Source organism: Amblyomma mixtum, chromosome 2 (assembly GCF_055824585.1).
Source record: "Amblyomma mixtum isolate Tamu chromosome 2, ASM5582458v1, whole genome shotgun sequence".
NCBI lineage: Eukaryota > Metazoa > Arthropoda > Arachnida > Ixodida > Ixodidae > Amblyomma > Amblyomma mixtum.
Window position 1 is genome coordinate 190,133,920 of NC_143013.1, and position 25,100 is coordinate 190,159,019.

Sequence of the window (25,100 nt, forward strand, 5' to 3'; positions counted from 1 at the left end):
ATTCAGACGGCTTTCGGTGACGATGCTATGAGCAGCACACAGATTAAGCAGTGGTATAATTGATTTAAAGATGGCCGCACATCGGTGGAGAACTAGCCACGCTCCAATCGGCCATCAACACGCCAAAATGACCAGGTAATTGCCGAACTGAACGCTATGGTGATGCGGGATCGTCGCGTGACTATCCGAGAAATTGAGGAAGAGGTGGACATGAGCAATTTCTCCGAACATTCCATTACCACCGAAGATTTGGCCATGGAGAGAGTTGCGGCGATATTCGTGCCTTAGCTGCTCACGGTGGAGCAAAATCAGCTTCGTGTTGAAGTCTCAAAGGACATGCTGGATTCCGCAAACAGTGACCCCGACTTCATCAACATCATAATCACTGGTGACGAGTCTTGGGTGTACAGGTACGACCCGGAAACCAGATCCCAGTCGTCACAGCGGAAACATTCCACGTCACCAAGACTTAAGAAGGCCCGCCAAGTGCGCAGCAATGTGAAAGTGATGCTGACTGCTTTCTTTGGCACCCTCTGTGTGGCAGACCACGAGTACGCACTCCACAGGGTCAAACAATGACCAAAGAGTACTACAGGGATGTCCTCCGTTGCCTACGTGATGCTGTGGGGCACAAGAACCTGGAGCTGATGTCAACAGAAAATTGGCGCACCCATCGCGACGATGCTCCTGCACATTCCTCGCACTCGATTCAGATTTTTTAACGAAAAACCAGACTCCTGTAGTTCAACAGACTCCTAACTGTCCTGATATGGCCCCTGCGACGTCTGGCTTGTTCCCAAAATTGAAAGGCCATTGAAAGGAGCGCGATTTCAGACAAGGAAGAACATTATGGCTGCAACGACAACTGAGCTAAACTCCATTCCGAAAGGGGCCTTTTCTGAATACTTCGCACAATGGCAGCGCCGCTGGGAGAAGTGTGTGGAGTCCCAAGTAGACTACTTTGAAGGTGACTAGGTTTGCAACGCTCCAGTTATGCAGGTTTTTTTTTCTAAGGCCAAAGGTCGGATACTTTTCTAACAGACCTCGTATATATATATATATATATATATATATATATATATATATATATATATATATATATATGTGATGAGTGTGTGTGGGTGTCTGTGTACACTCACACAGAGCGTGGCTGATGCGCCAAAGCACTACCAGAACGAAGAAATGGTTTTTCCGTGAACGTTTCAGTTCGTCCAAAAAGAAAGAGTAAAGGAAAGAAAGTTTCAAACGACTAGAACTCGAAATTTCGCCGTCCCTTAAACGAAAGTAGCGATATTAGGGAACTCTCTAACGACCGAAGCGGACGTCTGTTCCATCCCGACAGTGCTTATAAAATGACTACGTTAAGAAGCAGTGTTGCAAGATCGGTGTCTCATGCCGTGTACTTTCTTTTCTTTGAAACGCTGCTTCGGGATACATCCTGCTTCAGTCAGGGAATGCACTAAATATCGGAGTGGTTTACCGCAGTGATTAGTTGAAGTGACCTTTTTTTGCCACAAAACAAACTTTGTATAGGGCACGTACACGCAGTGCTGCGGACATTAAGTTCCCGGCGCATGCCACGGTCGACATGACCGCCGTCGTTACATAGTTAATTGGTCCGGTGCGGTAATGCAAACAGCACAACCCGCGCTCCATGTGGTGGCTCCAGCATGGTAAAAATAGGAATGCTATTGGTGGGTGGTGGTTAAAGCTGTATTATGTATCCGCCCGGCGCTGTTTTTCTTTCTTTTTTTGAAAAATGCGCCGAATTTTGCGACAGCGAATTGCATTTGGAACCGCGTGGTGTCACTAATTGTCAATAAGTTCGCTCGGACCGTTCCTTGTACCGCTCTTCTGACAGGCTTTCACACTGGCTGGGCCACTCACTTGAAAGAACATTTTGCTGTTTCCCTTCACGAGAACCCATCGCGTTTTCCATAGGACAAAAGCAGCTGGCCAACGCACGGCGATCAATATATCGTCGGTTTCATGGCGAAAGAGGTACGCAGTCGACCTAACTTATACCAGGGAGCGGGCATGGCTGTCTTAAGAGTTTGCATGGCCTATGCGTTAAGGCTCACCTAGGTCAAAAAAACTGGGTTACTCTTGTGCCGGGATCAGTACACTTTGCAAGATTATGAGCATAAGTAACCTTAAAAAAAGAAGATTAGGAAACAAAGTTTTATTTGAGGCCAGTTGTACGACAGAATGAACCGAAAGAGCATTGAAAGTTTTCTGGTAGAGCCAAGAGTTCAGGTTTAATAACGCATATACTGAAGATATGCCGCTGTTTGAAGTTTGAAGTTTATTTCCATTTCAGTAAGAAATGAGGGACCCGAGACAAAAAGTGAACGTTAATTCACTTGACGGCGCTCTGGCCCCATTACATGGCAAGACAGCGAGGTGTCGGTAGTAACAGTTGTACGAGTACATTTACAGACATTGTAGCTTTTACTACACATAGTTCAATTTTTGTGTGTGTGTTAAGGGCAAAGGCACAATGTGAAGGATAAACATGACAAGCAAGTAACAGCAATTGTGAATAGTAGCAAACCCAAAAAATACAAATATGACATAGGAGAAACACACTGCAGGAAACCAGAAAAATTACATCTGTGAGGGAAAGGATGAATGTATTGTTTTCTTATTAACATTTTCAATATTAACATTACTTTGGCGAAACATTACTTAACATTAACATTACATTAATTATTAACATTACTTTGGTAAGCTACGCTTGCGCGGAGAAAAGAGAAAAAAAGGCCATTGTGGAATGTCAATCCTCTCCGTTTCGAGTCAACCTTACCTTCCCGCAGAGCAACAGCTCCCTTTCGGTTCCGCATTCCAAACATTATTCGTTGAGGCCGGAATGCAATAATAGCAGTGCACTTGCCAAACTTTGTTTCGTAGTAACGAACCAAGGCGTAGGAAACTATTGCAGAACCGTCAACTACACGGCTACCATATGCTCTGTTACGTTACCTTGGAAAGTAAACATTTAGTATTGCGCGCTGCACAGTTCGATGCCTTTTTCCAGACCACAGTAGCAACAACAAACACTAGACATTTTGGTTTCCGGCCGCGTTGCTGCTTGCATGGTATGTGATGTCAACTTGTGTTTTGTTTGTGTCGAAACCAATTACATTGTACGTAAAAATCTTCAGAGGTTTGGAGGGCATATGGGCTTCAGTGTGAGCGTAGAAAGGACGAACGCGGAGAAATGCCGACAGCACTTCAGGAAACAGAACACTTTGATAACTTAAGGGAGAGATAGATGTCAGTGACAGCGCCGCTTTATTTTTTTTCTTGACTGGCGATATTTGCTCTCAGAAGACGGGTCCGCCGTCTGCCCCCGGAGCCGAGTAAAAAGATAAGCGTGTTTGCAGGCTGTTCAGATCAGGTGTTTCTCTGGGAGGAATATACAACTCTAGAGTGAAGAGACGCTCAATCTCATCGCGATAACAGAGTAACACGCGCGGCAGCCCTGGCTTGTTGCTATTCCTGCCCTCCCTCATCGAGCGCTGTGAGCAGCTGCGCCTGAATGCGCGGCGGTGAAACAGCGGCAAACCGCGCGTGACCTTTCGTGCAGAGCGACAGTTGTCCTCTCGCTCGGCTCGCTTCGAAGTCCCTGTGCGCTCTCGTGTTCTCACGAGGCCCGCGTGCGTGCGGCAGGCGCAGCGGAGACATTTTGGCTGCCTGGTGTATTGTTTTCGCCTAAAACTGACCCGAAACAGTAGGCAGGGAGCTTCGGAAGGATGGCGACAAAATGGCGGTCGTCATTAAGGGCATGCCCAGCGTTCGGCCCGGACTCCGCGGAGAGCTGGTTGACAGCCGTGTGTTGCGGCTTCCTCCTCCTCCTCAGCTTCTCCGCCATGAGTGTGAGTGGAGTGTTCTTCTACGGAATCGTGGAGACTTTCGGAGCCGCTAGGGAAAGTGCATCGTGGCCCGTCACGATCAACTGCAGCCTCGTCCTTCTTGCGGGTAATGTATTCAACGACATTACTTTACCGGCTTATTAGAGCTGCTCTCGGAGCTTGCTCATTCCCGTTCACCTCGTGGCACAATAAGTTGCTCAAGCGTTTTTGTAGTGTGATTATATGCAGAAAATGCAGTTGAGGCAGACTCTTGCTTGTTTAACCCAGTTCCTTCGGAAGTTTGAAAATGACCATGACGGAGAGCCCTCCATGCAGTCACATAAGCACAATGTCGCGGAAGCCATTTGGCTCATGAAGTACCATTAACATAAGAATCGGCGTAGGGCGTCGGCTCTTTCAGTAGCCCGTTACAGTTGAAGCTGGAAACCTGAAGTTATCAGCCATGCTGACCCTCGGTCGGTAATAAGCAGAATAAACATTCGATAGTGGTCGTTCTCCCCCAAGTTATCTTTTAATGGGCAAGCTTTAATTTATCTGCCAATGTTGCCTTCTAATTTTATGGTATCAGAATAAGGAGCATAATTGCTACCCTAAGCGCGTTGCAGCTTCTTCCAGCCACCCCGTAACCAGTAAAATATAGTACACGTTCTTAACGGACATAAATAAAAAAGAACTAGTCACAGAAATGTTTGGCCCTTTATGCAGATATTTCTCCTACTGTATAGAGAGGATTTTTTATGCCACAAAGCACAACATACGCTTTTTCTTTTGTCACTCTACGTAAACCACTCATTTCTCTACTCGAAGCGTTCTGAATCTCAGAGCCCGGTTAGGTGTTGAAAATTATGACGGTACCGCTTTAAACCCAGCTGCTTTGGTAGCTGCTTCACGCACGTTGGCTTCTACCATCAACTGCTCCAAAGGCAACAGAGTAATAACCGCAACAGAGGGTCTAGTCTCTAATGCACACTAAATGCTTTGCTTGGTCGTTCAACTTCTCAACTTTTAGCTTTTAGGTTTTAGTTTACCTTTATATTTTTAGGCACTTTCTTTTGATAAATGAGCTTCATTTTTCACTTTGAAATGCAGCTGCGCTCTTGAGAACGCCAGGGGGGTCAGCAGCCTCACCTTTACCCGGTCTTTAACCTTTTTCTCAGCCGAGTAGAATTGAAGCATTAGAAACGCCTCATACCCGCAAAACAAATTCCGCTTTTTTTCACGCACTTGAGACGTGAACCCTCCTAATTTGGCTGTTCCAACAATATGATGCGTGTTTTTTTGGTGTGTGTGAAAGCGGGCAATTTTTTCTAAATATGTAACACTAGTACTACATGTTGTAAGGCTTCAGTTCATGTGAACTGTAATCATGCATATATTTTGTCACTCAGAGCTGAATGCAAGCAGCCAGACAAGGTGATCTAAAACATCATCATCGTTATTATTGCAGTGCCGCACAGTATATAGGCATTTCCCGCTAATCTTTACTTACCTCCGCACAGCTGAATCTGCGGCCGTTTCATTTCAGCAGACTTCCTAATTTCATCCTTACATATAACACCCTGCCGCCCCCTGCTACACTTACCTTCTCTGGGAATCCACTTTAGTACCTAAAGGGGCGATCGGTATCTGTCGTACACTTTACGTGCCGTCGTCCTTCTTTTTTTCAGCCCTTAGCTAAGAAATGACAAATTTGAATATGCTCTTTAATCTGCTGTGCGATTAGACGCGAAGTTTTTTGTTCCGTAGAAAGATGCAGCTACTACGTACTTTTCTCTTTAGGAATATTTGTAAACTGGGATTCAGGACCTAGGGGTATCTGCGAAATGCACTCAGCCCCATTCTTATTCTACTAGCTAATTCGGCCTCGTGGTGCGCATCTGCGGTCCCCACTTGCCCAAGATAGATGTGTTCTCGTATCACTTCCGGTACTTCGGTGCTTACCATGAACTGTTGCTTCTTTCCACACTTCTGAACATTACTTCAGCTCTTTTCACCTTAATTTCAAGAATAGAGCCACAGCTGTGTTCAGGCCCTCAGCTCAGTCATGCGCGGCAATCGAACCCGTAATTCTGTCATCTAGACAATCTCATCCACAAATCAGATGTTAGTATACGGTTTTCATTAAACTCGGTACCAAACTCTACCCAATAAAACCGTTTCAGTACTTCTTGCAAAGACCCCGTGCATATTAGGGAGACACGGAGCCTCTTTACCTGACAGCCTCCTTTATTGGCATTTTATTCATTTTCCTCTGTACTACTATGGACTCTGTGCAGTCATTAAAAATTTTTTCACACAACTTGGTGACTTTAAGCTCAACATTCTGGTCATGCAGTGCCTGTAGAACATTTAACTATTCCACGGCGGCTGACTGAAATCTTCGGCTGCTGCAATCCTAAATGCGATTACTGTCGTGAACACCTTGCAAGCAATGGGCAGTAAGCGGAGTCTACTGTAATTGTTCGATTATTGGACGTCCGCTCTGTTTTGGGTGGAGATAATTTCAGCATTCTTCTATGGTACCGGTATACATGTGGTCATGAAGCATTCGGTAAACAGGTTAAGGTTTTCTAGCACAATGTCCCCACCGTGTTTCAACAGATCCTTTGTTACTTGGTCCTTATCAGCTGCGTTTTTCCTGTGCACTGCTTTTAAGGCTGTCCTTCCTTGATCTTCCTTTAACCGGTGCATGTCCATTTCCTTGGCATTGCTGCCTTGGTCATTCGCGTCGAGTTTATTTCCGGCATTGTAGAAATCCGTTTAGAATTTCTTTACAGCGTTAAATATTTCATCAATGCTGTTAATCGCACTGCCTGCTTCGTCTCTTAGTACGCACATCTCATCTTTTTCACAGCTAAGTTCCTCTTGATCACGTTTAAGCTACTGCCGTTCTTTAGAGCACACTGTCTCCTTAGTATGCACTTATTGCGATTACATTCTATAAATATACCATGCCCTTACTGGTTACCTTTTACAGTTGTGCGACTTTATTCTTTAAAAGGAATTCGGGGACTTGAGAAATTTTCAGTTTTTTCCAGATCGTTGGCCTCCATCAGTATCCTGCCTAGCTACCTTACACCGTATTCCCATTGAAACACCGGGATTACAATGGCAGCACCAGGATTACAAACCTTCTATATCACAGGGTAATGTTGTGCGATGTTGTGTTGTTTAATCACTTTGTGCTTTCCGCACACGACGAATGAGTGGTTGCGTGCTCCCTAAGCCCTATCCGATCGCTCGAGAAAAAGTATAATCATGTGGTACATCTTCTACGACGGTCAAGATCAAGATGGTGATCGTCCACGACGCTGTAGCTTAAAAAGAAGGGGATTCCAAGTAAATCTTCCTTTGAATGTTTCCGAGACCAAGGTAAGCCCGATCTCGATGATCGCAAAGTGTTCACGTCACTGCCACCACCGCCGAGCTGCTTTTTTTTTCCTTGTGGGCAAAGTACCGAGAAAACTAGCTCTCCTTCCTGTCAGCATAGTATGTCTACGTATTGTCGCTGCTGCGTGACAGTATGAAAGGGAACACCCGCGGCATTTTATGCCGGTGCGGGATAACGTTCATGCGTTCAGACGTGTGAAGAACAACGGCACATGCCTCTAATTCTTAATAAGTGCGACAATTTTGAGGAGATTACCTGGAACTCAATAGACAGCAGTACGCGAAACATGATAACGTCAGAGTGTATTCCTGTTTCATTTTCCAAAGCCAACTTCACTCATATGTGAAGGCGATTCCCACAGCTTTTAAACAGCCACATGTGCCCGATCACTCCCGGCGACAGGCATGCTCGCTTCCATATTGCTTGCACATGTGCGGCGTGCCATAACTCCCGGGTGCCGGTGTGAAAGCCGCTATCCGGGAAAAACATGTTGGCGTCACGACCTTTGCCTATTCTCTTATTATTTTTTGCATGCGTTAGTAATGACGTTGCCTCCAACGTACAGCTCTTGTCAAAAGTTTGGAGCCCAGGCTGTTTGCTTCTGAAGCACACTGTCTGATTCGTAATGCATCTCCAGCGCTCCAAATTTGCTGAAGATAAGACTATTTCTGGTCCTACCTCCTCCAATGGGTAAGAATACCACGAATGTTACAGAAGTCCCACTGCGAGGCTTAGAAGCAAACCCCCTCGGCTCTAAACTTTTGACAAAGACTGTACGTATTGCTTCCAAATATATTTTTTCTCGACAGCTATGCCTAGCATTTGTCGTTTCTGTGCATGTTCGGAAGTGTATGCATGGAAGCAAGCGTTACATTCTTGTCCTGTACGCATTGGGTTTGACCCTCATTTGCCTGAAGTGGGAGAAAAAAGAAGCAATACATGATTTTCAGAGTTGAATAAAGAATTTGTAGACATATATTAGCGTAAAGTTTAGTCTAGAAAAATGGTTCGGGAATGGCGGCAGCTGCTTTATTCGACTCTGTGGCTTGTGTTGCTGTATCGCATGAACAGCACTTCCTGTACAGCCGTGCTGTCAGTTAGTCTGAAATTAGTTATTTTTGCTCCTCCGCATGCAGCCGCTCTAAGCCGCTCCGTCTCAGTTTTGTAAAAACAAAAATGTTTTATCTGCTGAACATAATTTGAAAGTACTTCTAATCGGTGATGTTACTCGGAATCGATGGTCATTGTGCCACGATTAGATTGGGTGGTTCACCTAGGCGAGTTAGAGCACTAATCCTTAATGGAGGAGCTGCTGCTTCTGCTTAACACGGTAGTGTCCCGGTAATGAAGGCTATGGGTAAAAGATTTCAACTGTTAGCATTTTGGCGTCGCTGGTCCGTAGGCTGCGCACTCATCAGGTGCTTGTAATGATGATTACCAAAATTCAAAATCTATCGTTCTGATAACACAGCATTACGTAAGTTGAAATATTACGTAGTCTTCCATGTGCGTGAGCTTTTGCTATGAGTGATTTTACACAAGAAATCTTCGTCCTCCACCGCTCAATTGCTTTAAGAAGCAAGTTTTCAATGTATTTATTTATTTATAGTATATACCCCTAAAAGCCCTCACGAATAAAGGTATTCAGATAGAGGGGGAGAAGGTACAGGCAGTAGTTGAATATAGAAAAGGATGAAATCAAAAATATAACGAAACAAAAGAAAACACACTATGTGACGCTGGAATAAAAATGCTAAGTTCTTACAAGGCATCATTAAAAGTGCAAAGGTAACACACACAAAGAAAATAAACAAAAAAATATGAACAGCAGCAACAGCAGCGCAACAAAGACCTGTGGTGCGGGAATTGAATTTCCTAATTGTTTTCCCCTGTGACAGTTTTGTGCGAAAAATTCAGAGAGAGAGAGAGAAAACAGAGTTATAGGAAAGGCAGGGAGGTTAACCACAGGGGTATTTCGGTTGGCAACCCCGCCACGGAGGCAAGCATCCTGCCTTAAACAATCACAGTGCCGAGCCACGCATCAGCGGTGATTACAGAGCTGTGACAGGCTTTGCCATATCGCTCGCCTACCTCTCCCCCCGCGTCTCAAGTTCCGGTCTATAAACGGCGCCGGGAAATCCTTGCCGGAGAAGGCACGGAACGGTGAGAGTTCTAGTGGCACAAGTGCCGTCGAGCTTTTCGCAGCCACGCCGCTGAAAGTCAAACGTTTCGAGCACTCAGGCTACGGGAATTTCCACTTTGCAATTTTCAAGGGCACAGCGACGCGTGAAAAGACGGGAAGTCATTTGACGGATACAGGCTTTCGTAAGTTGCACTGTTAATGCGAAAACATTTCTGGTCTATGTCGCCGGGATCCTGTCCACAAAACATGTCCGCAAAACGTGTCCGTAGGAGTTGTGACGTTTTCAGAAGAGGTATTATCAAAATAGTGGTTGTAATCGAAAGAGGATGATGTGCAGATACTGTGTAAATAAAAAATATGTCGATACGATGACTAGTTGATTAATTAGGGCTAAAATATCCAAAACACAACAAAATAGTGCGGCCGTGGTTATATTGGTTTGGTTTTGTGGGGTTTAACGTCCCAAAGCGACTAAGGCTATGAGAGACGCCGTAGTGAAGGGCTCCGGAAATTTCGACCACCTGGGGTTCTTTAACGTGCACTGACATCGCACAGTACACGGGCCTCTAGAATTTCTCCCCCCAAAAAATTCTAGCCGCAGCGGCCGGGATCGAACCCGCGTCTTTTGAGTCAGCAGCCGAGCACCATAGCCACTGAGCCACCGCGGCGGCTGTGGATATATTGAGTGGATGGGAAAACAGCCGTTGCCGGCGAAATAGTGGAACAATAGGGAAAGGAGTGAAAAAGCTTGAAATTAATTGAAATATATTTGACGAGTGATAATTAATCGAAAAAGGTTTACTGACATATATTAGTTAGTCAAATGTTTAGGGGAATCCCCTAAGGTGGAGTAAATTTGTAATAAGGGAGTAATTACTCATTGGCATCCACGCAAGCGCAGCCATACGGCTACAAAGGAAAGCTATACAGCTTTCTTAGAAACTTCGTAGTTAAAGAAAAATTCGTCCTGGTCCCGGGTTCGAACCCCGGACCAGGACGAATTTTTCTTTAACTATGAAGTTTCTAAGAAAGCTGTATAGCTTTCCTTTGTAGCCGTATGGCTGCGCTTGGGTGGATGCCAATGAGTATTTACTCCCTTATTATAGATTAGTTAGTTAGCAGCAAAAACAATTAGACGGTTGAAAACGCTGGGGATATAGTGTGCAACCACAGCGACAAATTTTAAAAGCCAAAATGGTTGATGGCGATAAAAGAAGGTATAATCAGAGTACATAAAATGATCTTTAATTAAAGAATAAGGTAATTACGGTAATACCATAGTTGTATTAATTAACAAACAAAAAGAAAATGATAAAGTGAGGCGAGTAGTGCTGAGGAGGCGTAAATGCTTTCTCATTCTCCCATTGCCGGTCACCGCAGTGATCTCCAATTTTGGCAACTCCACACATACCGCGCGAGTACATACCGAACTTCGAGCCAAGCACGACAAGGCTAAGCGGAAGCTAGGCATGTCGTTTGTGCAGACTATAGTAAAATGTCGTTTGTGCAGACTATAGTAAAATGACAAGGGTTCTTGGGTTCACCTGGCGACGCCTCATGGCTGCAGTCAGTACATTAGGCGAGGGCTGTTCACTCTACACTGCCTATCGAGTGGAAATCTTGCCTTCCTTGCAGCTCTTGAGCACCAGAATCACTGTGCTGCTGCCTCTTTCGTAACGTGCACCTGAGTGATCGATTGATTCACTCCGTCTCTCTCTGCATAACGTTTTCGTCTCCAACGACTTCTCATCAAGCCATCGCTGGTGGCTGCTAACCTATTTCCTTCGTAGCATAACAATAGAAGTCACTATTCGCTGGACCAAGGCCACCTATTATGATTTATACCCACTCAGAATATAGGAATCAAGGCCGCGCTTATGCCTAAGGCTCTCTCACAGCACCGCATCCGGAAGCGGCTGTTGTACCCGCTCAGCAGACGCTACAGCGTTACATTTTAGATCGCAAAACGACACCACTCTTTGCTGAGCTTGCACCACTGCGGAAAGCCATTCGCCATAGCTGCGCACCTGAAGCGTGGTGCGTGTTTTCTGAATCTGCACCTGCGCTGCGAATTCTAAGGGTAGTTTTATGAAAAGCCGTTACCATTAGTCAGCAGTGAGCTGCATTCATCGGCAGGACAAAAAGGCCGCCGTACACAGCGGGCTGCATGGAAACGAGAATGCGGACGCAGAAGCAAACATGACCTCAGCAACGGCCTTCAAAAAGTTGTGCCGGTTTTGAAGACCGGCCGCCAGCATCATTATTTACTGTTCTATAAGGAACGCGAACGGGAGGCACTGGGGTCTACTCGACACAAATACTACGTCTAAAAAGACTGGGTCCGAATGTGACCTTTTCCATTTCGCTTTATATTACGCGGAACTACACAAGCCATCTTCATAGATTGAGCCTGCTCGTCACTCGCACGCAGAGGTACCTGCATTTAGCTGCGCTGGCGGACTTCAGATTTCACTTCTCGAGACGTCACTCCGACTGTGGAGCATGTTATTTAGGCTACGCGATGTGTATGCGTGTAATGGCGCGTTTTGTGAGTAGGCCACTTTGAGAGGACCCTGTATAGGGCACTCGACCGGAGTGTTTGTCAGCTCTCGAGTTAATGCGAGCGTTCTTTTCTTACGCAACAAGGGTCTCGACTCGCAATGTCGATTAGGCGAACTGCTGCTGTGGTTGCGTATATTGCCGTCTCACTTCTATGCCTTTAGCCACCCATCATAACCCTCTTTCCTCGCCTCTTCCCCTTTTCCAGTGCACAGTATCAGGCCAGATAGCGATTCTTGAAGCCGACCTCTTTGCCTTTCTTACAAATCAAACCCCTTTCTCTCAACTCCTTCTTCTAACCAAAAGTCTTTGTGCTCCGGTCCGCATGAGTCGGCACCAAAGTGACGGCTTACTCCTGCGCACGTGTTGACACCCGTCTGAGTTTACAGCTTCGCTGGCTTGGCGTCCCAGCCTTGCCTCATCTTGTTCCCTCTTTCAATGAGTCCGGCCAAGAAAATGAGGGTACAAAGCACCGAGAGTCCAAAGAAGCCGCAGTGCTTCATTTGCAGAGAAAGTAATTTCGAGAGTAATGCATTGCTCTTCCTGCGAAATTACGTCCCCAAAGTAATACATTACATTACCAAATGACTGCACCAGGAAACTATCTCATTGTATTAAAAATTAATTGAATAGTAATCATACTTTTGCATGTCTGCTTCGCCGTTCCCTCTGCCTCCTCTAGTGTTTTCCGTTTGTGGCCCAGCGACATAACAGTCCTGGCTTTTCGTGTTTATAGAACCTCTTCTTGCGGCTAGCGTAGCTGAGCCCAGACGGTTCCAGTGCTTGCGGTACTTCCTAGAAGGTAGAAGTAGTGTAAGTGCCGTACAAAAAGCATGCACGCAGAGGCCGCTGGCCTCTGTGTATTTCAATACACAGAGGCTTGTCCTTCAGGACAAGCGTGCAAGTTATTAGTTTGAAAGAGGGTCAAGTTCTCTCTTTGCAGCTGGCATTCGCGACATCAAATGTCAGCCGCGAGGGCCGACGACGTTCATTGCACACTTCCGCACGCTCGTCTACCCTGCCGCCATTGTTTTGACTTCCTGTTGTTAATTATTTTTGTTCCATACATCAGTTGCTGCGTTTCATTCTGTCAATGGGCATCTATGTGTTGAGAGATGAACCCATGTCCTCAGAGGAGTGACTTTTTTTTTTCATTTCACGGAGATGAATAACAACTTGCGTCCCTCTACACCTTTATGTGTTTACATCATTGAGCCTTTGGCTGTTCTGACGCTTGGGTGCGTCGGTCCCAAACACAATCAACTTGAAGTGCGAGGGATAACACGGAGCCGAGGAACACCCTGCGACATTCTTACGCTGCATGTCACCATTTCCTGTACTGCAGTGGAAGCTAAAACCTTCACAGGACGGCTTCCGCATGGGTGTCAATCTCACGTAATCGCGAGCAAACTACCCAGTGTGGGCGACGGAGAGTCGCCGCCTGGCTCTTGTAGCTACCACTGCGCTATGCGAGGTTCTGAGATGGAGTACCGCGGACGCAGCGGAACTTCGCTGGTGTGTGCGACTGCCTGAGGTGCTCGGTCATGGGTGCCATGGTAGAGCAGAAAAAAATTATTTTCGTTACCTTCGGGAAAAAAAAAAGAAGCGAGAGTTTTTCAGCCAACTTTGGAGCGCTGGATTTCGACGCAACTAAAACGTGAACTGCTCGAAGTGTATTGGGAAACCTGCGTAGTGGAGTTTTCTTCGCAACATAAACAATCCTCTCTTCCCTTCACGAAAAATTATTTTTCCTGCTCTCTGTTATGTAAAGTAATCTTGCCTCTTCATATATCACTTTTCTCCTATTGTTTTAGTTGTAATCGTGATACCTCATGTCACCGTGCAGAGGGAGTTCAAGTAGGACAACCCTGGCGCTTCTATACAGCTGCCCTCACTCACTATTCAACTTAATGCTGCCGTTCAACCCTCCTTCTGTTGAATATCATACCGCGGTGTTTTGCTAAAAATGACCACTGGTATTTGTGAAGCTGCTGTGATTTGCAAGGAGTTATCTTCGAATGAAAATTTATGCATATGTGAAATGATATCATATGATTGCAATAGGGGCTTAATGGTCACACGAATGGGATTATTTACGATCAGGGATGAAAGGGCACCATCGATGATATAGTGCTAAGACTTATGTGTAGGAATTTTCAGCTGAGCAATACGTCTCATGTAAAGCATTTCACGCGCATCTTCCGTTATTAGCATGCTGTCGATTTTAAAATTTGGGTGGAGACGTGCTCAGTTTGGTGTATGTAGTGAGAAAAACTAATGACAGCACTACTTTAATATTCTGGGTTCTGTATATTTTTGTATGCTGCTAAGCAACGATTCCGTGCCAAGGTCATCTTATCACTCTTAAAAACTGCGTAAGAATTTTGACAAAAAATTCTACAGTAGGCATTAAAAATGTTGAACGCAGTGTTTAGAATATCTTAATCCGAAAACCATTCCAACAGACGCGTCTTGGGCTACCTCACAGACGCGCCATGTTTAAATCTTGCAGGTCCTGTCATGGGCTTCCTCAGCAAGCGCTACTCTTGCAGAAAGGTCTTGCATGTCTGCGCCTTCATCAGCGGGCCTGCAGTGGGCTTGTGCTTTTTTGCCGAAAGCATCCCATATATCGCTGTTTTCTTCGGCGTCATACATGGTAAGCAAGCAGCGTCTAAGCACTGCTGCGTCTAAGCAAGGAGGATGTAATCAAAGCGGAATTACATATTTACGCGGAAATCTGCCTGATTTTAAGAGTCGGATGTGAACATTGCGCAAGTGTCCAAAAACGACAGTAGGTCTTGCAGCTGTTAAATGTCGGAAAAGCTTGAAACAGCGGTGTTACTTTTGAGAGCGCCAGAAACCAGCCGCTGTGTGAGGCATTTAATGTTATTTCTAGGTAGTTCGCAATCATCCTGCTCACTTCGGAAACCAAGACTAGACATTGTCCAAAAATTACGTGTAATGAAAAAAAAAACTGACACGGAAAAACTGGAAAAAGTTGAAGAACAGCTGAACCGTGTAAACACAGCTGCAATGAAGTTGAAGATAGCTCGGAAACAGTGGCGACTGTACGAAAACATGGTAGGTGTGTTTATCCGAGACAGGTCTGTCGACAATTAGGCTGGGAAAGAGTGCCAGGAAATGTTCTGTTGAGCAACACACCAACAAAACGGTGGACAACGTCGTGCTCTGGCGAAGTGATGAGAAGCCGTGCTCTGCGCGGTCGTTGTGTGCACAACGGCCATCGCTCTCAGCAGCAATCTAAAGACTTGTATTCAACGTAAACACAGTCCTGACTGTCAGCAAAGATGTTTTCGCGCCTGACTACATCCTTTCAGTGCCTTCCGGCGGAGCATACGACTGATAAGTGGCCTAGTGCGCAAAACAAACTGATAAGGCTACTTGAAGGCTCCTTGAGGGCTACTTGAACATGATATGCTCTTACAAGTGAGAATTTTTGGGAAGAAATATCAAGACTCCAAACAAATATTGCCAGTGTATGCAGAATACTAAATTCAATACTAAATAATGCATGGAATTAGCAATACGTATTTATAACCGGGATGTCGTATAAAATGATTAATTGCTCAGAATTTCAACTACATCAGCTAAGACCGATTTCGAATCTTTTATTTTCCCTGGATAGAAAGGATTATTATCCATGGGAACTTTTTTCAATAAAAACAGTGTTAAACTCTCTTATCGAGCCGATATATAGGGAAGCTGTAAGAGGTCCTTGTTTCGTAACGGTTTGGAAGAGTTCTAAGCACAATTTCTGCCTCGTAACATGCAGGGGCACCTATACTATATACCAGGAAATGGAGCATCAGTATCTGAATTATTCATAAAACGAGCCATCTTATTTTGATGATTTCTCTGTGATAGAGTGCCGACGGAATGTGGTATTCTTAGCGTCTTAAGAGGTGTCTTGAAGGTAATTTAGGCATAGAATTTAACATGTGGCAAGCCTTGCGTCAGAAATATTAACCTTGCTTCTAATAACTGCTTTTAGTGCAGAAAACTTCTACATATAAACATACGAACTCCTAAAAATTATGCTCGCTTTATACGTGGTCTGTAATCTGACCTTACATGTCAAGCTGAGGTTATTAGCCTTTGTAATCTTTATTTTCATCTCACATAGCTTTCGGAAATTTCTCTGAGCCTTTCCAGGACGTCCACTCGCGTCAGAGCGGTGCAGACATGCGTCGCATGCGCTCCCGCCAAGCAGCTGTTTTTCGGCGTTCAACTTGGGCCTGCGGGCCGGAAACTACCGCGAACAGATCCGGATTCTCCCTCCGTGCAAGGGGACACTGGATTTCGGGCAAACGGTGGAGTATTTCACATTTCATGGGACTTTTCACCTCTCGGATGCGTGAGAGCTAGCTAGGCCTAACGCCCAGACCTAGCGTAGCTACCCGTGCATCGACGGGAGCCGGCCCCTGGGGCGGCCCCGTGACCACCACGATGATCAACGCCGTCGACGGAGATGAACTTGCACCCTCGTAATTTGAGAACGGTGAGTGGGAGACCGTTCTCAGCATGCACGACCGCATGATGAAAAAAGGCGGGAAGCCTAGAAACGCCATCGGAAACGCTGGCACGAACGCCGCCGCGAATTTCGGCGGGAACGCTGGCGATCACGGCGCCGGGGAGAAGAAATCGACTGCCACTCAGAAAAAGAGGCAAGACCCGAACATCCGACAAAGGGCACCAATGCCGAAGCTCCCGGAGAGCGACTATAAAATTATCTTCAGGCCCAGAGGCTGGAACTTGAACGATTACGTGCCACGTCACCTACAGCAGGCCACCTGCGCGGCCGCGCAACTACCATACGGAGATGTCCTGGACGAAGACACTTCAAGAATCAACTCCGTGAACAACACGTACACGATCAGCACACCGAATCGTCAACGCGCGAGCCCCTACGCGAGGATAAAGACGATAGTCATCGGGGAGAAGACCCTCGCCATGGCACCCTACGTCGCGGCTCCCGACGACGCAATTAAGGGCGTGGTATACAACGCCTATGATATCGGAACACCGGAAGAAGTCCGTCAAGAATTCATCAAACGCAACCCGGACATCGTAGTACTCAACGCCAGAAGAATTGGCAAGTCGAGATCTATTCTCATCACCTTTGGAGAGAAAAAGCTTCCCAGACAAGTCTTCTACTAGGGATCGGTGTTCATCGTCAACCGTACCGAGAGCGGGTAGAGACCTGCTACAACTGCAGGAAAACGGGACACAGGACGGATGTGTGCTATAAGCCATGGGTAAAGCGTTGCCGCAGATGCGGCGAAGACCATCCGGACCCACCGGAGGGAGAACTGCCGACATGCAAGCCCGAATGCATCGTATGCGGGGGGCCACACAACACCGGCAGCCGGAATTGCGAGTATCGGCTGGCAAAGAAAGAACCTTATAAAGCCAAGAACGACCTGGGGCAACTTGACTCCGGACACCAACCAAGACGGAAGACCAGGGACCACAGCGGCACCCGCCAAGGCCACGAGGGGAGAAGCAGGTCGAGCTCCTTCCCGCCATTACCGGGGACCGGAGGCGCCAGCTCGGGTCCTGACAGAGAGAGCAGCTCGAGCAGAGGAAGAGGCACAAGCAAGGACAGAGACGCGGGCAAAAAGGTGAGCTGGCCAGATAAGGCCTCTTCTTGGGAAACCGCTCGGGAGAAGGAACTGGTAGAGCAGCTCGCTAAGAGAGACAGCGAGCTAGACACCATAAAGAAGGAAATGGCGGAGCTGAGGAAACTCATTAACGCTAACACAAAACAGCCGAAGGTGGTCGAAAAACCTCCTTTGCAACAATCACACAACGCGAGTCAGGCGCCCCTGCGTGACACATATGAAGGGGGAGAGATTCAAAACGCAATGGATACAGACACCAGAGTCCCCTTGAAATGACCTCTACCCAGAGAGGGAAACACAGACGACAGTACTCCCAAAAAGGCGGCAGAAAGTACTAACGAGGACGCATTGGCTAAAACCCACATCAAGGTTAGGTCGGACATGAACACACTATTGAAGCGTGTTGACGCTCAAGACGCTAGAATTGATGCCCTTACCGCTAGGGTAGACAAAATAGCCGAACGTGCTAACAACCTGACGGCGGAATTCGTCATGTTCAGGGAACGAACCATGGGTTGCTTCCAGCAAATTCTGGAACAACTAGCAAGCATAGAAGCCAGGCTTCCCCCTGTTGCCGGCAACACCCTCCCCTCGCTGCAACCGCAGCAGCAGCCTCTATAGGACATCATGGCCCCTCGCCAACAAATTAGAATCTGGCAGTGGAACTGCAGAGGCTTCCAGTCCAAAAGATGGAACCTGCAGGCATACATTCAAAAAAACATAACAACACCGGACGTAATCACGCTGCAGGAGGCAAGCGGCATGGTCAAATTAAATGGCTACGCCGCGTACACCCCGCTAGAAGTGCAAAAAGAGCACAAACCCAAGTCGTTCACGGCCACGCTAGTGCAAAGAAATCTAACGGCAACACAACATGCACTGGAAAACACAAGTGAGGACTACGTGATGTTAGAAATAATCCCAAACAGAAAAGGGGACAACAGTCTCTTCATTCTGAATATATACAACTCACCAAAAAACCGGGGCACAGGGCTAGCGGACCTATTACGTAAAGCCATTAGACTATCTTATAAGAAGGGATTAGTAATCACGGGGGACTTCAACGCCCCGCACCCGGCATGGGGATATCGGACGGCCTCCCCTAAGGGAAACAAACTATGGACAGAAATCCAAAACTTAAGGCTCACGCTACTAAACAACCCGCAAGACCCCACGAGGATAGGCAATAGCGTCAGCGTAGACACGTCCCCAGACTTGACGCTAGGCAAAGACCTCGAGGGTGAAAGATGGTCAAACACAGGACACACCTTGGGTAGCGATCACTACATCATAGAGATTGAAACACAAACCAGGCCGATGAAGGGGAAGCTGCGCGAAACGAAGCTGATAGACTGGGACACCCTCTGAAAAGTCCGGGACAGAACCGCTCCGAGAGAGATATCGGATCTAAATCAATTGGTTGAGACACTCAAAAGAGACGTAAACAGTCACACTAGACAGACCCCAACCACCGAACATGACATCACAGACTCGAGGCTGGCCCACATGTGGGAAGCCCACGACAGCCTCTTGAAGAGGTGGAAAAAAGAGGAACACAATAGAAGGCTAAAGAAGAGAATATCGACACTCGAAAAACAGATAGAAGACTACACAATCGAGCTTCAGCGTCAACACTGGGGACAAATTTGCGATGAAATGAATGGAAAGCTAGGGTGCAAGAACACGTGGCATCTTCTTCGCCACTTACTAGACCCAGGACAAACAAAGTCGGCGGCTCAAGGGCAGCTTAAACGATTGATTCACAAATACCAGGGAACAGCCGCGGACCTAATAAAGGAACTGAAGAGCAGGTACCTTAACACAGACAAAGGGGGTTCACCTCCAGCTAACCAAGGAGCAGAGAACACACAGCTAGATGAGGACATCTCGATAGCGGAGGTATGGAGAGCAATGAGTCAACTAAGAACCACGTCGGCAGCGGGGGCAGATGGGGTAACCAACAAAATGCTAAGGAACCTAGATCTAGTCTCGGTCACGGCAGTCACAGATTACCTAAATGAGATATGGAAACGAGGTAGTCTACCTTCACAATGGAAACATGCCAAAGTAATCTTTATTCCAAAACCCGGGAAGAAACTTGAAGTGGGCAACCTCAGGCCGATATCGCTAACGTCCTGCCTGGGGAAGCTGATGGAACATGTCATATTAAACAGACTCCAGGAATACGCAGAGGAAAGGGAGGTATTTCCTGAAACGATGCTAGGCTTCTGGAGCAAGTGTTCCACGCAGGACGTCATGCTCCAGCTCAAAGCAGACATCATAGACCCGCCCAACAAAAGGGGCGCCAAAACTATACTGGGCCTAGACCTACATAAAGCCTTCGATAACGTCAAACACGAGGTCATACTAACTAATCTGGCGGAGATTGCCACTGGAAAGCGGACCTACGATTACGTAAGGGACTTTCTAACCGGCAAAACCTCAGAAATAAATCTAGGAGACATCCAGTCACAAACTATTAAGCTGGGAGACAAGGGAACTCCGCAGGGCTCAGTGCTCTCTCCTTTCTTATTCAACCTGGCGTTGAAGAACCTACCGCAGCTATTGAAGACTGTCGAAGGTATAAACCATACGCTATATGCGGATGACATAACAATATGGACGCATACAGGAAACGATGGGGAAATAGAACAAAACCTCCAACACGCGATCGATATTGTCCAGGATTACGCGGAATGGGCAGGACTAAAATGCTCGCCAAGCAAATCCGAACTTCTGGTGATCCGGAGGGCTAGCAAACGCGATACCAACGCAGGAGACATTCACGTACTGGTAAATGAGACTCCGGTAGCCAGAGTTGACAAAATCAGGGTCCTAGGACTTATAATACAGGACAATAGAAAGAACACAGAGACAATAAACAGGCTTAAGTCCACAATTAACATGACAACCAGGCTCATAAGACGAATAGCTAACAAAAGACGGGGAGTCAAAGAGAAAGATCTCTGCCGAATGGTTCAGGCTTTCGTGATAAGCAGAATAGTTTACGCCGTTCCCTACCTCAAACTAGGGCTGGCGGAACAGAACAAAATAGATGGGATCATAAGGCAGGCATATAAAGCAGCATTGGGGCTGCCCCACTGCACTCCTACGGAAAGACTTCTTAAACTGGGGATCTACAACAACACCACGGAACTATGCGAGGCACATATATTTGCGCAATTAAGGAGGCTTGCGACCTCACCCCCGGGGAGAAAGATCCTGAGCAACCTAGGATTACATGATAGAATTCCGGAAAGAAACGCGCAGGGAAAATTACAGACCAAAGTTAGAAAGTTACTCACTATTAAACCACTTCCAAAAAACATGCACCCTGCTTTTCACGAAGGCAGGAGGACAGCCAGAGCAAAGGCCCTTGAAGCCAAGCTCGAAGACTCGGAATACACAACCTATGTAGACGCGGCGGAATACGAAGGAGGCGACTCCTTTGTGGTCGTGGCAGTGAACGACTCGGGTGAAACATTAACGGCCGGTTCGGTCAAAACAAAAAACTCAGGGACAGCGGAGGAGGCGGCTATCGCCATGGCAATGGCCAGCACCAAAGCAGTCACCATAATTAGCGACTCCAAGGTGGCTATCAACAATTTTGCGCGGGGTATGATCTCCCAGGAGGCAGAACGATTATTAAGACATAAAGACTGGGACCAAAGAGAGGTGGAACTAATATGGGTGCCGGCACACTCGGGGAACCGGGGAAACGAGTTGGCTCACAGTATAGCTCGAGGTTATGTCAGCCGAGCAGTGAGCCGGGTTGAGTCCCCAAATTTCACGAGAGATGCATGCATATCATTTCACGAATTCACCAATCAGTTTAAACTGGAAAGGAGGATCTATCCGCCACCAGACAAAAAGCTCGACAAAAGCCAGGAGGTAACATGGCGTCGGCTCCAGACGCGAGCCTTCTTTAGCCCGTCGAGACTAGCACACATGCATCCAACACAATACAACGCTGCTTGCAAACAATGCGGCGAGATAGCCGTATATGACCACATTTTATGGAGCTGCAAAAAGGCGCCGCCACCGGCGGACCTACTCCCAGTCCCTTCTCTAGAACGGTGGGAGGCTATACTGGCCAGCTCAGACCCGTTGATGCAAGTCCGGGCCACTGAGTGGGCTCACAAGGTCGCCAAGAGCCATGGGCTCGAAGCCACCTAGTATAATGCCCACTAGGGCTCAATGCTGACAATAAACGTTTTCCAATCAATCAATCTGAGCCTTTCCAATAATTTCGGATAAATCTGCAAATATTATTGCTGATGTCTGACGACGCCAGTTCAACCGTTAGTAGTTTCTGAGAGAGAGACAGAGTTAAAAAATATTTATTATTCATTATATATGAATCCTCGACGGGTGGGCCCCCTTTTCAGGGCTCCAGTGGAGCCAGGCCAAAGTAGTGGACAGAGCAAGGTGGCTGAAAATAATCGCTTTCAGACGCCATTTTTGTTTTGACTTAGATCAATTATTTTTTCACCAAAGTAGAATATTCAGGCCTCAAGAAAGGGAATTTGTTAGATTTGGAACGTAAAAGACCAGCAAGAAAATTTTTACATTGATGTCGAGGATTCCGTACAAGTGTTAAATTTGTTAGAAATAATAACACAGAAATGTTCTCGTGTACCAGCTAAACACCCTAGGGATCGTAGAATCGCTTTGTGTTTCGAAGATTCACAATACGCTCGAAATTGAGCAAAACCAATCGATGTTTTCACTGGCGGCAAAATCTGTCTGCACAAAAACGGCAGACACAGTGCGACATAGCTCATTCTTATGTGATATATTATTTACTGCATTCTCTACATGACACAAAAAAGCAACTTATTTGCAAGAAGAAGGGCGCTCAATTTTACTGAAATAATGAAATCACTGTTAAGTGCTCCGGTTTCTCTCACAAAGATGTAAGTTTGCCGCTTACACAATTCTGTACAAAGCGCCTGAAAGGGATAATTAGTACTTCCTGAGATACCCTTTCAAGTTCCTTTGCAAGATTAAGAACTAATGCGTTTGCTTGTTTATTGTTATGAACAGTACCTCCCATGCAACAGTGAAATTCACCTTGATGCGTGTAACAGGAAGAACCTCCACGTAAGCCGCACAGAAAAGCTCGAGCTGCAGTCTCGGTAACTATTTCTATTAAAGTCGCACTCACTGAGCGCAAACAGCAAATGCCTCTCGAGGTTCCCCCAGGAGCTGCGCTGTGTCTGTTCGCTCAGCACATTCGAAACGACAACGATGCGCATTTTTAGCGGATGGTTCGTGGTGGACCGACACTCGTGCGGCAGAACGGTTGCGAAAATTGCTAGAAATGAGTCATTGCTCGCTGTGCTTCGGACTAAAATGTAATTATGGCGCTTGTCCCCAGCCTACTCCGTATTTTTCAATCGCAAGGCTTACATTCACTACCAGCCTATTTGCATATTCTCTCCTGGGTCAGAAGTTTTCCAGAGGGCAATTTAGCGCTCGGGAGCCTTCTCTGATACGTCCGCTAGGTTCCGATGTCCTACCGTCAAAACACCAGCCCTGATATCACCTTGCCAGTTTACTTCCGCTAAGGAGGCGTTAAGAAGGGAACATGCGTTTGAGAGAGATTCTAGGGCGAATATTAAGGCGTAAGCCTCTCTTGGCTCATGACTGGCATGGACGAAAGTTGTGGACGCAAGTTATTCGCAAAAGTGCACCAGACAAAAAGGTCAATCGTAAGTTGTATGTCAATGAAAATAAAATGCAAAAGTTGATTAAGCAACAGTTGATAAGCAACATAATGTAATGATAGTAGAGATAGTAAATCGGTACTAAATAATTATAAAATAATAATATAAATTAAAATTACGAAATAAAAATACAAATAAGGAATAATATATTAAAAATAAAATGGTAACGAAATAAAAAACGAAACATTACAAACAAAAATAAAAATAATACACAAAAATTACACAAATGAGATATGGAGGCAGAAAGCGAGGAAATGGAAACGCTTCACATTTGCACTCTTAAGCAGACTTAAATGCAATCCTGCAATTTTTGCCGGGGTATGGATGACGGCAGGGAGCACCACAACGCGAACGTCATTCTACTCGCGCTCTGCCAAACCGGACGCTGCACGGCGCGGAAAAATGGCCAGGACAAAGTGGTTTTGTTACAGGACTGCGATATCACCTAACATTTCGGCAGGACTGTTTCTGCGCATTACGCTTGAGCCGAATGCGAAGGTTTAGCGACAGTGAGAAAAAAAGCTGGCATTCGCTGTGTGTCAACATGAAAAACAATGTGCGCTACGGAAATGCGTTTATTGTGCGTTTGCAGGCAGTCGAATTGAAAAAAAATCAGCATACTTTCGACGAGCCTGATCTGCTAGTTAGAAACATAAATTAGCTAATTTTAATCACTAACTTTAAGCCAAGATATTCAACGTAGAAGTTGTACAGCATGTTCAAAAATGGCCATTTCCGTCTTCTCAGTACTTTTAGCACCGATTTTTTTTTTTGCCTTTACAGTGGAGCCCACAATATTTAATAATTGTCAGGTAAGTGTGCGCTCCCGAGACGGGACGTTGGCACCCATGAACCGCCCGATCGAAGCAATCCAGTTGCAATAAGGCCCAATGAATAAACAAACATCTTAGTGCTCGCAGCGATGTTCAAGCGATGAACCCTGGCTCTCCTCTGATTTGGAATTATTATACTTCTTGCCCCTACATGTTGTAGTTTGTGACTCAAGAAAAGAAAAGTGATTCTCCATTCTGCAACAATTACTGTGAACGGTGGCCTCTGAGTAACTGGCGGCTTCGTTTAATTGTTTAGCAATTTAAAACTGTTCAGTAACCGACTTCCTTCAACCAGAGAGCACATCTTGACTTCAAAATTTTCCAATTTTTCATCGTTTTTTTCAAAAACCCATATAAACAATGCTTAAACTGCTCTACAACTCTCCCACTGAAAAAATTAGCGGTAATATTTACAACAAAATTTTAACCAATTTACCTTTAATCATTAGCAACTTAGCCGCATTTATAAAATATGGTGGCACGGTCGAGACAATTTGCTACAACCCTGCACAAGCCGAATCTTCTTAAAAAGTGTGGCCTTTCTTTGCCAATTTGGGCGTTACTTAGCCTCACTTGGTGCCAACACCCTCTATAACCGGCTGAGAAAGCACATTTCGTGGGTATTTAACACATCACTTTGCACTTACCTTTAATTTAACTCTCCGGCAGGTAAACGCCGCCCGGATAAAAAGTAAGCTTGCAGCTATTGTTGTGCTCTCGCACAGCAGCACCCACCATCATCTGACAGACTTGCCCATTAAGGCCATCATCGTGGTGACGAACGTTTGCGTATCGTTCTTCTCTGACAGCGTCTGAATGGCATATGACACAGGGTAACATCAAATACATATGATTATCTTTCCGAAATCCGACAAGCGATGCGTCCACGTGACGTGAAACGGTCTGCTATACGGAGGCGGGGCTGCCG

The 25,100-nt window shown here is 46.1% G+C and overlaps 1 protein-coding gene across 2 annotated transcripts in view; it reads left to right on the forward strand.

The window, feature by feature from the left end:
- The first annotated feature begins 3,439 nt into the window (after positions 1–3,439).
- LOC149361878 (monocarboxylate transporter 9-like) overlaps positions 3,440–25,100 on the forward strand; it is a 34,257-nt gene continuing 12,596 nt past the window's right edge. The window contains exons 1-2 of one of the 2 annotated variants that reach the window (XM_089572859.1): positions 3,440–3,981; positions 14,481–14,624. In XM_089572859.1, coding sequence (XP_089428985.1) covers positions 3,756–3,981; positions 14,481–14,624 — 370 coding nt within the window. In that variant the 5' untranslated portion in view covers positions 3,440–3,755. The remainder of the gene's footprint in view (positions 3,982–14,480; positions 14,625–25,100) is intronic. The other variant, XM_089572860.1, reaches the window with a different exon arrangement.